Source organism: Tigriopus californicus, chromosome 6 (genome assembly GCF_007210705.1).
Source record: "Tigriopus californicus strain San Diego chromosome 6, Tcal_SD_v2.1, whole genome shotgun sequence".
In the NCBI taxonomy this organism is placed as follows: Eukaryota; Metazoa; Arthropoda; class Copepoda; order Harpacticoida; family Harpacticidae; genus Tigriopus; species Tigriopus californicus.
In genome coordinates, this window is record NC_081445.1 from 7198476 (window position 1) to 7213698 (window position 15223).

Sequence of the window (15223 nt, forward strand, 5' to 3'; positions counted from 1 at the left end):
CAGAATGATACACAGTCGGCACACGTTTTGAGTTGGAACATGGCATTCCCATTTCATTCATTCTGTGCTCAAAAGGAGCATTGTGAGGTGGATCCACCCTTCGTTTTTCCTTCATTGGAAAAGAGTGGAAGTGAACCCTGTTGGAACCCCTGCTCGCGGCGAGAAGCCAAAAGAGAGGGGATCGATGGTGAAGTTTTCGTCGCTCTCTTGGGACGCAAGTCGTTCTAGGGATGAAGAGGGCCACCGAGTGATGGAGCAATCTCTGCTGGGCCAATGGCACGTAGTTCGTTCTGGTGGGGAAAGATAGAAAACTGGTAAGAAGGCCAGATCGTACCTTCTCTGAAAATGAACCTCGACAGATTAAGTTGCTTCTTTTCGAGGAAAAGCTTCGGTCGTATTCGGTTTGCTCTAAAAGGCACACGCGAGGCGTGAGTGTAGGGGGCTTTCTCCGGTTTTCTCCGGTTCCTAGGGTACTTGGAACCAAAGAGAGAGAGAATGGGAGAGATGGTGGTGATGTGTACTGGGTGGAGGTTGGTGGTATCGGTCCAGTTGGGAGCGAGAACTTCTTGCTGGAACATACGTACATGAAGTGGCGGTGATGAGGGAGGAAGGAGGAGGAGGAGGAGGAGGACTACTGGAGATCGCCCCTTTCCCGTTGGTGGTTCAGTCGTTCGTTCCTTCGTTCGTTGGTCCTTCCTTCCGTCCTTCCTTCGAGATCCTATTTAAGATCTCATGGAAAGCACCGCCTTCTTCTTAGCGCCAGAAAAAAGGAGTTTCTTCTTACTACTTCAAGTCGGCGCTCTTTTCAATCCCTCTTTTAATATGGGCAGCAGTACTGGGGAAATGGGGGAAAGTCCTCCTTCGAAAGAATGTGATGGTGGTGGTGGTGGTGGTGGTCCAACTAGTAGTGGTAGTCGAAGAAGAAGAAGAAGTAGTAGTAGTAGTAGTTCTCGTGGTGGTGGTGGTCGTGATGGTGATGATAGTGGAGGAGAAGGTGGCCGTCGTGGGGATGGGGGTCTTGTGAACGTCTTCAGTGCGAGGTTAGATTCTTACCCATTGGGAGCACTCTCGTTTTTGTTCCAACGCCATTATGGATCCGGAAATTTTTAACAAGATCTCATTTCTCGTGCAAAGAAATATGAAGCAAGAAACGCAAGGAATGCCACCGGCTTTCAATATTCCCCACGTTCCTCAGCTTCACAACAGCCATGCCATTCGTGAACTTCAAAAATTCCAAGCTGTACTTAAACTTCACCCAGCCATTATCCTTAGAGCCTTAGTGAACATGGAGCATTTCAAGGTTGAAGAGTCTTCGGATAAACCATCGTCCAAGCTCCTAGAGGACGAGGAAGCGGGTTCCCTAGAGGTAAGAGTGTTTCATTCAGTTTTTAGGTTGAAAAAGAAGTCGACGGGACTCATTGGAAAATCTGGGTCAAGTTTCGATTGAATCGTTTATGATCCACGTTCTGGGGAAACAATTCATATGAAAAGTGGAGAAACCTAAAAATTGCAGGATAATGATTTTTGGACGTTTCTTTGAATGAACGTGATGGCTCTTTTATTTTAAATTCCCAAATACGTTCAAGGAAAACTAGTATACGTCAGAGTTCTTACTCCTCGTGATGCTCCATTGTGGACCAGGGTGCATGCCTCTTTATCAAAAGAGTAAATTTTGGGACAATTCCAGTCTCCATAAGCGCTAACTTTGTAGCTTTCTCAATTTCTTGAGAATTGAGACGCCAAACCCCGTTGACGGCATTTAAATAGGCTGATGGGCTCTTTTTTTGCTCTCTGCGCAACAATTCAAAACTCCGTTATTAGTCATTCAAAACGGAACATTACAGAAAAATTGTCCTGACGAAGTATGTTTGAGTTGCAACCGTATATACTTTGTTCAAGATGCCAAATCATGCCTTCAAATTGAAGGTGCCCAATCTATCATTCAATCATTGATTTGTATCACTTACAGTCTCGTTGTGTTGAATTGGAGTAGACGCTCATACTTTTGGATTGACCTACAGCAATTCCAGTAATACTAAATAGGCATAATATTAATAGTCTTAATCAAATCTCCCGGCACAAAAACGGTAAAAATTGATCGAGAATCAATCTTCTTAATCAGATCTGCCCAATTACTCTTAACACATTGTGGATTGGAACATCATTTAGATTACCACTTTAGTATCTTGACCTGACAACATCAAGAATGGTGGTGTGAGATTACATTACCATATTTGCTTACAATTCAGTGACAATGCTGTCTTTTTAAAGTTTATCCAATTCAGTATTCTCACGACTATGTCTCAAAAGTCATAATCGTGAATTGAAAGGAAAAAGAACGTAGTTACGATTAGTTTGCTTTACATGTACATTTCTCTCAACATAAAGCGAATATCAAAAAGAGCGATCGAACACATATGTTCGTGAAAAAGGGAAGACATTCTTGTTTATTTCATTGGCCTCGAATGCCGTATGAATTTGAGCAATTAAGAAATCTGCTTTAGTATATTTGCGATTATACTAAATCATTTGTAGGCTTTTTCTTCAAACAGCAAATGGTGATATTTTTAAAAGGCTATTTTTGATGGAAAAAGATTTTGAAATCAAATGGTAGGTTCAAATGAGGTAAGTGGAGATGGCCGCAATTCATATGAATTGGTCGGGCATTTGCGGATTGAAACGATTTTCGAGAAGACTCTTTCATTGATGTTATTACCGACTAGATTGAAAAAAAAACCAATACTTGCCATCGAGTAAAGCAAGGGCAAGAGGCTAACAAGGGTGCTCTAATCATGGGTCCTATAAGTTAGCAAGATCAAAGAATTTTCAGTGTCTCGACAATTATAAATTCAAGACGGTTCTGCGTGATGAGAGGTCCTGAGGTAAGTCCGTTGATTTCTAACTTTTTGCCAGACTAGTGTCAGACAGACAGTGGACTCGAGTCGGGCAAAGAAGGATTCGAGTGTAACAAGGTACTCGAGTACGTTAGCAAATATAATCCAGGCTGTCCAATTTATAATCTACCTTGACTCATAATTTCGATGCCAGTTGCATGGTCAAGTCATAAGTCGATTGAAATAAAGGGCGGGGAGAATGTTAAAAGAAACCCTGATAGCCCGGAAGGGGAGCACGGTTGGTTAGAGGTTTATAACGTTAAAACATATCTCACTTGGTCTAATCCAGATGACTAGACTATGAGGAATGGGAGCCAAATGCTGATTTCTAATATTTATATAAGACATTTTGGAGGACTTGAGCCCGTTCAATTTCTTCTAAATTCAGTCGTCTCGGGCTCGAGTCTAAACTCGCTCCAAAACTAATACATAAGCGCTGTTCAAGAGTGTTACAAAAGCATTTCAATTCAACAATGTGTTTGATCATGCAAACATTCCATGAAGAATCGAACGTATGGAAATGCAGCCAAAAAATCCACTTCCAAATACAGCCCTAAAAATATACCGTGGGGACACTAATAGCCGAGTGCGTCCGTTCATGTTTTCAGAGAGTCTTTCATGCCTTGATTGGTATCATGATGGATGCGCTCCAGACGTACCTAATATTTAAGGTCATTTGCATGAATGATTTCACTGTGAAATTTATCACACCTCCATGTGGCGAAGCCTTTGAATCGAGCAAGGTCCTTTACGTTGAAATATTATCACAGAGGTAAAATTTCTAATGGTTATCTATTGGACAAAATAGAAAAGCCCTTTCTGATACTGCCTAGGTCAGTTTTCTGGGGTAATCCGAAACTACATTAAATTGGATTCTTGCTTTTGCCCCTGACAATCCCTTTTTTTAAAAAAGGCCAGTGTAAGTACCAAACATAAACGGGAAAGATAACATAAGTACTTTCTCATTGGAAAAATTGCGCATATTTCATGCAAGTCGTATTTTCTAATTCTGCCTGGTTCCAGAGTTTTAAGCCGTGTTCTTCGAAGCATAAATTTGTTAAGGCAAAAAAGTGAGATTCTTTCCAATTTCTGGAATCCCATAATCTGGGACTGTACAATGTTCAGAGAAGGTGCGAAAGGTATCTGATGCTCTAGGTCTTCCAAAGCATCCATGAGCTTTGTCCCAACCCAGGACTTAGGGTCAATTCTAGCGACCGTAGAAGCTTAATATGCGTTTTGAGAGCACCTTCAAGCCCTCGAGAATCCAGACTTGTTCGTACAATGAACTCCACTGCTCTTCTTTCTCGGGCTCCTTCATTATTTAATTTGCTGCCTTCAAATATTCGTAGGGAATACGTAGGCCTTGTTGATCCGGTAGAAGTCAGACTTGGGCAGATTTTTAGTTAGCATTCCAGAACAACCCTACATTCAAGGACTAGCTCGGTCTTCCAATTCAAACTCGTTGGTAGACCAAATATCATATAAAGATTGAAAGGTAATGAATAGACAAATTATAACCTTTCATTTTAATAGTATTGGAGATTACATTTCCTGTAGCGGTTAGAAATGCCAGTGAAAACCCAAACGCAAAAAATCGCAAAGTAATAAACACAAGTTTCAAAGAAAAAATGGAAGGACCATCTATATTTTGCGCAAATTGTTATATCAAGAACCACGCAACCTCTTATTGAGACCACAGTCAATCTTTAATGCACCATTCAAGTGTTGGAATTTCTATCTTTGTCCCTCTATCGAAGTTACCTGTTTATTCAAAAGATCGAATTAAATCACAGCAATCATTATGTATCAAGTTGTTTTTTTCGTGACACTCGGAATCAATCCTCTCGCATGAGGAGGCGAGGACATCATCAATAATCAGGGTATATTTCTCATCCTGTTTGCAACTTATTCAGCGCCACCATCGAGAAGACAGAAGATGAGTCTTGAGCTAGCCTTTTCCATGGCTCTCCAGTATCCAACCATTGTCGACTTTGACGTTTGTTTGGCAGTCCCTGCATGAAGAAAAAGGTGTTCTTCCCATGACGTAACGATTGGCGCATGGGGGGATCTACTATCCTTGGTTATTTCAGTGGGCAGTCCATCTCTTGATATAAAAGAGTACCTCTACTTTACTGGAATGCCTCGAAATCCCGATCCTCGTTGTCGTTGTTACCAAGTGCAGATTTGCAACTTGCATGCAGCTGCATGCCTCAAACAGAGAGAGAGAGAGAGAGAGAGAGAGAGAGACAGTGGTGGAAGCCTGCGAATCCTTCTAATGCGAGCACAAAACACGAAGCAACAGTGATGTTGTTTAGTCCATACGGACAGTACTGCAAACTACATGCAGTTCTTGTGTTCGTTTTGCAGGATGAGGAGAAGGGGGCAAGGGGAGGGGGGGCAGGGTTATACTGGTATAGTAGTGGGGAGTAGAAGGAGCAGGGATACAACAACTTGTAGTAGTATGACTACTGCATTGTCCGTCGAATCATCCAACAACGATGCTTCTTGTCACTGGCTGGCTGACTCATTGGCTTGTTGGCTTGTTGGCCGACGGGCTCGGATTGATGCAGAATTGCAGTCGATGCGTTAGTTTGCAAATATTCAAACTAACATGTGCAACTCAAAAAGAGAATGGTGAGGTTTTAACAAAGCTCTCGACTGTTTTTGGATAAAAGTTGTTGGTGTGAGACACGTAAATTTTGACTGACATGGTTGGATGTGGAGTGATGAGAAGTAATCCTCTCTAGGTGGTGAAGGACATTCATGTGGTGAAAATGCTGTTGGATCAGTCACATTTTGCACAGGAAGCATACATTAATCGAGGCGATGTGATTAGTTCCAGTCATATGCAAAATAGGATGCTAGGCTGTCCAGGCGAATCTCAACTTCTGATACCACTTCCACAGCCATCTCCACCGCCCATCAACATCAGCCACACATCCACGGCTAGTAGCAATAACACCACCAGCATTATCATTGCAGACAGTGAAAAAGACAGCCAGAAAAAGTCGTTCGAGGAGGACCAGGTAAGCCAGCCAATTGTCAGCCCCATCTTGTCCATATTTACGATGGTGCATGTCATCTCGCTGTCAAAGACATCATCGAGCTTGGAATTAAGATGAGGGCAATGGAGTGCTACGATCCACCATAATACACGCTACACGCTACACGCATGCACTCACTCGACTTAAGGTGCTAAGAAATCTCGGCCCAGTTCCGCCTTGTTGCGGTGACGTAACAATTGCAGGTGCTTGTTGCAATTCCCGCTTCCAAAAGGAGCCCTGACGTTAGATCAACCTATATTTGGGCGTTCTCTCCTCAGTGATGTGTTCATGTTGTGGCCTAGTCTTGAACGATCGAGGAGGCAACAAGGTGAGCTCTGAAGCTTGAAGCGGAGAGTAGGCCACCCTGGGGCCTACAAACCTCGTAGCCGAATTGAAGGTCTCCTTTCAAGGTGAAAGGAGACGAACAACGAGCGTTCCAATCTGCATGTAGCGTAATACAGGGTCAGGCGCATCATGGCATGTACGCCTTTCATCTTTGTTTAAGTTGCTCAAGTTTGAATCGTCCACTCAGATTGCATTCAAACATAGTAGACAGAATGGACATTTAGGCGGTTTTAATTCTAAATGTCGCCCTTTCCTTGATGCTAATCCTGTGATGCAAATTCGGGTTCTGAATCGAACTCGCCGAACCCTGTGTACGAGTAGTAAGCACGCTTTCTGCGAACATACACACGCGAGATCGAGACCGAAGAGCCTGAACTCAAAGTAGGAGAATCTCATGAGAGAAGACTCGGGCGGATTTTTTTTTTGCACTATTCTGCACATGGATGCCAAGAGACAGAGAGATTCTGATCAAAGCATGAGAGGCGATGGGTATGTTGCACAGGACTGGAATTGACAGAAGTCGTCGTCGTCGCTGTTGTTGTTCTTGTTGTTGTTGTTGTTGTTGCTGTTGTTGTTGTAGCAATAGTAGTCGAAGTACGAATCTCGGTGCTATGAACACGTTGGAAACAACTTTGAACCACCGAATGAATTCCTCTGCGACAAACTTGTCGCTTCGAAGTGGCTCTAGATCAAGGTCATACAAAACATAGTTAAAAAACCTGCTGGAACCAGGATCACATCACTCATGAACTTGATTATGTAAAACGCATTACGCTCAGGATACATCCCTTTATTCGGTAATGAGGTCCGAAATAGGTAACTGGTGGACAATATACCATGCTAAAAAGAAGGAAGGAAATGTTTGCCAAAAGGAGTTCTGTTCTCATTGCGTCAAAAATGTTCTGCACAAAGATTTGGTTCTTGACCTGATCAAATGAACGCAATCCTCTTTGTCACTACCCCGTTCAAGACAATGTTACACTATCAAGCCATTGATATATATTTTTTTCTGTCAGGTAGACCGAGGTCTTTCTTTCCATCTTTAAAATGCCGGTGCAATTTGTTTTTCATTTTATTCGAACGTGAGACTTCTCAGGTTTTACCGGTCTGAAAAGAACCCCAAGAACGATAATCGTTCAATTAAGTAAACTGAATAAAATTTGCCTCTGCCTTTTGCAAGGCCCTTGAATTTTAAACAGGACAAACAAAAATCGTCATCATTATAATGACGTTGACAACAACTTTATCACGTCCAAAACTCAGCTTAAGGTGGAAAATTTGGGGAATTTCTATTTGATAAATCTACATCCTTGATTCACGTTTCCATTTCCCCTTTGATAATGGCCAAGCCAGGGCTAATCTAAAAATATACTTTTTTGAAATGGACATCATCCGTTTTCCGAGAGTATTACACATCTCATGTCTTGAACAAGCAAGCTCTTTGAAACAAGGAGGAAACTAAGTAATCAAATTTTCAAGACTTGTTGTACTAGCAGCATTGTATGAATAAGATTTCCAGTTTGAAATCTTCATTTTTTTGGAGAGGGCATGGAAAGGGGCAAACGGGAATACAAAAGCGCCTTATGAGTTCTCAACAAAAAAGTTGAAAGGGCGAGTAGAGAAATCGATCAACCCCACTGATGGTCCATCCCGTCGCTCTTCCCTTTTGACTACCGGGAAAGCTTCCAAAGAAAAGGCGAGAACGGAAACTGCGTAGAGTGCAGAACACCAAAATCGGCTGTTTTCAGCGAAAGCCTTTTGGGAGAAGAATATCGGATTTGCTTGGTTTTTTCTTCAATCCGCGCCGTAAAGAAGCGGATGACACTTCGCAAAAAAAGACAATTATCTGGGAAAAATTATATGTTGGCACACTCTATGGCTCATTTTAGAAATCAAGATGCCAAGCAGATCAAGTACATATGAACAACAAGTTAGTTTGATATAATATGCCTAACCTATCTTAAAACAAAATTTAAACAAAGATAGAAACATATTTTACCTCCTGCATATTTTTGTGAGTGGGGCATCTTGCCTTTAATTTTCGAAACTACTGATCAATTAGATGCTGAGTGAGATTTGGACGATTTCAAAATAGTGTAACGTCGCAATTCAATGATCTATAATTTCAAACCAAGAAGCATCATTATTTCAAAAAGTATCCTTAGGTGTTGCAAGCATTCATTTTGAGGATACGTTATTGGTCAGTTTGGCAATCAACAAAGAACACCAATCTTGAGCTTTTCCCAGAAGATCTAGACCGAATTTGGACACAATTAATATCTGTTTCTCAAAAGCAGCTTGTTTCATAGCGTTGGGTCTATTTTTGTAATGTTTGAAATTACTTGGTTCAATCTCCCACCATCTAAATTGGAAGTGTATCTTTCTTGCCCAAATGTAAGCCAATATAGTCGTCGTTGCTCAGGTGATCATTAGAAATTATTTTGCGTGATTGTCCTTTCCAACAATCTAAAATGGTGGTAAGGATCTTTCTTTTGTCCCTTTTTCGGAACCCTTTTAATATCGATCCACATGTTTTATCGCCACTCCCTTTTTTGACTTTCTCTAGAGATAGCTCGGCTGAAAACCCAACTAACCAACCAACCAACCAACCGAAAGCTGAGTCACCCACTAACAAACAGGCAGATAGACAGACAGGCAGACTTACATCCTCGGTGGTTGACTCACCCAACGGGTCTTGAAGGCGTCTTGAGTGTAGGTAGAGTAGGTACTGGGGTATGAACGAACGTAGCAGACCAACCCGGGTAGCAAAAGCTATACAGTGCGTACATAACATCTAAGAGAAAGAAAGCCATTTGGATCGATAACTATTCCACCATGAGCCAAAGAAGCCTCTGAGTGAGCCAAGCATCAGCATCATGGAAGACCAAGATTAAGTTCAATTTGGATTTTCTCTGGTTAATGTAGATCTCATTATTCCCATTTTGAACACACCGTTTCTTTTGGCTTTGGTCTCTCCGCTCCTAGACTACCATTGCCTCTGATGTTGTTGTTGTTGATGATGATGATGATGATGATGGTTTGTGTGTGTGTGTGAGTGCGTGCGTATTTGATATGAAGCGAGTCCGTCCGCTTCTTTTGAATGGTCTCTCAGTTTTCATTTGACGCTTTGAATGGACAATGGCTGAATGATGCAATGGCTAAAACCGTTGGCTGAGACTCTAAAGAAACAAAAGAGAAGGGTCGAGCAAAAAAGTGGACATGGTAAACATTCATAGCATTTCCCCATTTGGCCAACGCTTTCCATCCAAAACATGGCGAGATGCTCAGAGGCAAACCCTCTCTTACGTTGCACACACTGGATATGGTGTACGTACAGTAAACCCTTCTCTCGTTGTTGGTTGTTCTCATTCAAATTTTGTGACCATCATACCCGATTCACTCGGATCCATTGTCGTCCTCGTCCTCGTCGATCCTGGTTGATTCAGTTCTATGCCTCTATTTCATCCGAATCAACTGACTCACAAACATAGAGATGGACAGACAGACAAGACAGATGGACAGACTGATTGGCCTTTTAATGCGATTCAATGCCAATCTTGGACTATTGAGCGTCCAGTTTTGACCGGAACGTGTCTTCATAATGAGCTATCCGGTTTCTGTGAAAAAATGATATCCTTGAGACTGTTTACGGATTTGATTTGCTTTGATTAGGGAGAGAATCTCCAAAACCTTGATTTGATGAATGGGATAATTTCGCTAAACGAAATAGAACGACGAATGGTTAATTCCACCACTATGAGGGGACGATGGTCAGATCTTATGAAAGAAAAGCATTTGGCAAATGGAAAGCATCCTTCAATTGAGAGCGCCCAATTTACCGATTGACAGTGCCATGTCGGTTACGAGGTTGGTTCTCCAGTTGTTGGTGTGGTTTAGTGTCTCAAGTTTCCTTGAGAGAGGTCAGAGAGGAAAATCGAACCAAAAATCTTCACTGCGCTTAGCACTTTACAATAACATTTTGAGCGACCTTTGCACATCGTTGCGGAAAAGGTTTGCATTTTCTTGATGATTGCCGGAAAGAAAAAGGTCCATGTGCAAAGGAAAAGGCGATTGCGATATTGTTAGCTTGAATATTTACCAATGCTTTTTGTGCCTGTTTTTCGCCTTCGTTAGGCCTCGATCTTGTTCGAATAGAAATCTCAAAATAGGTCAAAAACATATCTTCTCTCCGGACTAACTAGGCATCAAAATCCCACTTTTCCCTCCTAGCAATCTTTATATTTGTGTTCCAAACCAATCAGAATTTGCCTCTCAGAAATGCAGCAACGACTCGATAGGAAAAAAATGCAGATAACAAAAAACATAAAATCCATTAGAGTGACTTGATTTGTCTCTCATTGTCCCTCACGCGCTCTTTCTCTCTCTCTCTTTCTCCTTCCCCTTTCCCTTCCCTGTCTTTTTTTTTGGTCCGTCCCAGTTTCTATCAAGCCAACGGAGGGAAGGAGGGAGGGAATCCCTACCCCCACGCGCCAATACTTGTCGGAGGGAGGGGCCTAGGATCGCTCCCGTCATCCAATCCTTGTGGCCTGTTGAACCAATTGAAAACCGTGGGTTCGAATGATTGAGTGAATAACTACTTTTCTAGGGGTTGGAGCATGGTTATGGTAGGCCATTATAACATCTCCGTGAGGCACCTTGGATACCAATGAGACGAACAGGGTTGGAAGAATGTGACTCTTTCAGATTTAAGATCATTTCAAACAGGAAAATGCTCTATTGGTCGTTTTTGACGTCATGGAGTAGAACATGATTTTAGATTATGAATAGGTCTTGACGCTTTCAAGATTCATGATTTACTCGGTATACAAGGACAGACCAATAGCCCAATCATGTAGGTGATAGAACATATACTGTCTTGCGTACACAATCAACGAGAACGAGAGCCATTGATTGGGAGCTGAAAATAAAATTGAAATGATTTGAAGTGTATCATGCCATTGATTCCATGTTAATCTTAACGAGTATTAGAGAATTAGAAAGAAATCCAAACAAAAATAGGGTGGATTGATAAAGCTAACCCTTTCTCTCGGATCAATTGGTAAAGCCAGCATTTTTAAGGGTTATGACTGACTACTACAAACAAATACACAGCTATTGAACAAATCATAGTCGTGAAGAGATAGGATGATGTCTTCCCTAAGAGATACTACTCTTTATGCTTGATTAGACTAATTTCCTTCCTCCTTTGATTTGGAAGGAATTGATGATCCATGGATTTGAACTATTGCGTAGATACATGGAGATACGAGAGATTCAATAGCTACTAAGCATCTCGGCAATTGTTCAAGCCCATGGTTTATTTCCTACGAAATCAAAAAGGGGGAAGGAAATCAGTGGACTTGAACGTGAAGCCGGCTCTCATGCCCATCGGATCGCGCCGTCCAATTTCCAATTCATTCGGGCACAAAAAAGTCGAGGCGAGAATCGGGTCTTTGAAATCCTTTAAAACAATAGACGACGAGAGGGGCTTCGTCGAGCCTGACGTCGTTGATATCGGTATCCTCGCGGATAGCATCTGTCGTGGTTATTCTTGATCATCTGTCCAATGCATTGTAGAACGGCCTAACAGACCTATTGTTGTAGTACATACGAGACACACAAAATAGCATGGGGAGCATTGAAGGGACGGATGAAAACGTGGGGGACGACCGGACATGGCATGGATATTGTTGATCATGGCTCAGTTGAATTCATGAGGTGGTTCCGAATCGACGTATTCAAATGGAGTGTGGGTGTGAAACGAGACCTGAAAACATGGAATGGATCTTGAAAGCTTCGCTCGTTGTCGTGAAAAGATGGCGAGATGTGGCATTTTCAACTTCTTTTGAGAAAGCCGAGGATTTTTCGCGTGGGACCATCCGTCGGGCTCTCCGTCTGCACTTGCTGGTAGGAGAGGCAAAAGACGAAAAAGAAGAGGAGGAAAAAGAAGACCAAGAAGAGACCAAGGAGAAGTTCAGCAGCACTGATAAAATCACTGGCAGAACCTAAGAAGCCCGGTTACTAAAGTTTACACACCTCGGATCCCAAGTTTGGCCGTGAGTCCTAGTAGTGCTTCTAGGATGGGTGTGGGTGAGTGAGCTGGTTGGCGGAGTCCCTTTCCTTTGGAAAAAATATCTCCTTGTCTGGTTACTCTTCAAAAGCACCACCACCACCACAGAACGCCTTGTCCTGTTGGTGCTGCTGTTATTGCTGCTGCTGCTGCTGCAGTCATTTTTGTTCCTCGAGCGGAAACTCCGAGGAACGAACTTAGAACCCCCAGCTCCACTCGGTCGTCGCTCGTCGCTTAGGGAGAAATCGTAGTAGTAATAGTAGTACATCGTAGTGGTAATGGCAATAGAAGAAGAAGGAGTAGTAGCAGTTGAGCCTTGTGGAACAAGCCTGGCTCAATGCAAGGGAGCCAAGAAAGGTTTGGAGGATACGACCCAAGCAACGAACGAACGAACGAACGAACCATCCGTGGTCCATTGAGGAGAAAGAATGCTCCCTTAAGAGTATAAAATGTGGGGGAAGAAGACGCCAGCCAAACAACCAGGAGACCACCACCACCACCACGTCCTCCGCCAACTCCACTTTCTATGCCTTCATAGTCTTCCTTCTTCGGCTACGTACAAGTCCCTCCACTACTACTACTACTACTGCTAGTACTCCCACTACTACCAGTACGTCGTTCACCATGCACTAAGACTACGACTACTAATGTAGGGAACAACGAAAGACCCGACCCTTCTTTTTCTTTCTTTCTTCCTCCATCCCACATTTTTTTCCGTTTTCCCACTGCCTGTAAGGCGAAAGAATGAAAGAGAGCGGGAAAAGTGGCAGTGACTTTTCCTCCACTAACACAGCCGTTTCCATCCGATATTTCTCTAGTCACAAAATCTTGACTTGGCCAAGATTGTTAGGGCAACCAAACTCTGGGGATCCCTATTCGAGCGGTCATTACTTGTCTAGATCTCAAGTCTTATTTAAGTCAAGAACTCGTAATGAATTCGTCATCCTATCCGGGCATGATCCCCCAGATGGCCAATCAACATCATCCGAATAGCTCATTCTGGTCAGCTCGACACTCGTCAAACGTGCATCAAAACTATCAAGTGCAGCCCGAATCAAAAATGGCCGAGAAACTGGTCTCCGAGTTACAAGTAAGTTGCCCACTGTCAGTCAACCAGTCAGTTACAACTTTTAACAATCTAGGGACAAAAAAGCTGAAAAACAATATCAGTAAGATTTGCTTGTCGAACTAACGAAGTTACCTGGCTCTCAGGCAATCAGGACATTCAGTCTTGGAGCAGTACTGCGCCATGCCGTCATCGTTGAGCGGAAAGACAAAGCGATCCCAGAATCAACCGCAAATTTTTCCAGACGTCAAGAAATGTAAAAGAGAACTAGAAAAAATAAGGATATTACGATCATCTGATTACATACGCGATGGCAGAGCAGTATATTGAGGCGCCGTTGCGATCGAAATTGCCTACGTAGTACTATATGCATGTACCGTAGAGTCCTATGTATCAACCACTTCCTTACTCGCGCACACACACATACACTCGCAGACTGATTCCACTTCCAATGGAATGGCGAAAGCGCCAAACCACCGCCCAACGGATTTGCGCTATTTGGCGGAGAAATCCAATATCAGATCGGGCAATCGAAATACAAAAGTAGTTTCGATTATACTTTTCCCGATTTTTTTTGGGGGGGGAAGGGAGTAAAAGGGGAGCGCAGTCGAAAATGGAGAAATGGGTTCGCGTATTTGTCTTTGTTCTGCTTTTCAATTCAAATCTGTAGCGTCACTTGGCATTCCGTAAAAATATGCGGATTTTGATGGGGTTAGTAGATGTTCATAATTACCTTCCGAGCCTTATGCCGGTTGTAGGTGAATTGTTTGAACAGCTATTGCAGCTTATAAAAGGGTCCGTATGAGTACAGATATTTCAAACATGAGAAAATCAATAGAACCAATTAAGATCAATAAGCCTTTTTACGATACAATATTACCCTAAGGTATGATTTGGAGATAGTGGTTTGTTAGAAACTGGCTACAATGGCTGATGTCGAAACACTTACATTGAACCAACGTCCGTACACAAGGTTGAATGCCTAAAAATGCGAGAGAAACTGATTTTAGAACCAATTTTTCCTTTGTTTTTTTTCACCAACGTGAAATGATGATCGATCAACAATCTAGATTTCTAGTTGAACAATTTACTTTACAATTTCAGGTTTGCCAGTCGCTTCTTGAAAGTGGCCTGCAAGTAGGTTTAACATCTTTGCTTTTTCACTTATGAAATACCACCTAAATTCTATGAAATTGTCAAGTGAAAAACAGAGTTTTTAAACATTATCAGTATCCCTTATAGTCACGTTCTAGCCCCAAAAGCGCCCAAAATAACGATAATAAGTAACTCATTGAAATTTTTCAAAAAGGGCAGCCATCGCTTGCTATTAATTCTCTAAAGTCTTCTGGAAATATAAAACATATGGATGGATAAAAGAAAGCTAACACTTTATGTACTCCGAACTACTAGAAAGAAACAATGAATAGTGACAAACACTGAATCGAAGTCTTTTTTTCTAAGCACTTTGAGCGAATCATCATCTGTATGTAGTAGATTTCATTCTTTAGAAAGTTTGAAAATATGAACTGATTTAGAAATCACTAAAAAGGACGGAGCTGAACATCAGACTCCTTTGAATCTTCGAATTCCAAGAGAGACATGCGCGTATAATGCAGCCTCCTGTTTGGAAAGAGGTCCTCCGGTTCGATTCTCTTCTCTGACCTATCCCAAGGACTCTTTTGACTACATTCCACATATACACACGGAGGAAAACCAAGATGATAAGAACTTGGACACTGGTTATCGAAAATGAAGAATTTTTTGACGCGATGTATATCTCTTGTAGCGCGTTTTAAGTTTGCTT

The 15223-nt window shown here is 42.2% G+C and overlaps 1 protein-coding gene across 5 annotated transcripts in view; it reads left to right on the plus strand.

Annotated features, from left to right (window-relative positions):
• Positions 1-954: 954 nt before the first annotated feature.
• Positions 955-15223, plus strand: part of LOC131882646 (zinc finger protein squeeze-like) — a 22452-nt gene continuing 8183 nt past the window's right edge. The window contains exons 1-2 of one of the 5 annotated variants that reach the window (XM_059229864.1): positions 5424-5528; positions 5731-5920. In XM_059229864.1, coding sequence (XP_059085847.1) covers positions 5506-5528; positions 5731-5920 — 213 coding nt within the window. In that variant the 5' untranslated portion in view covers positions 5424-5505. Of the gene's footprint in view, positions 1367-5389; positions 5921-12952; positions 13444-15223 lie in introns of those variants that run through there. The other 4 variants (XM_059229861.1, XM_059229862.1, XM_059229863.1 and 1 more) reach the window with 4 other exon arrangements.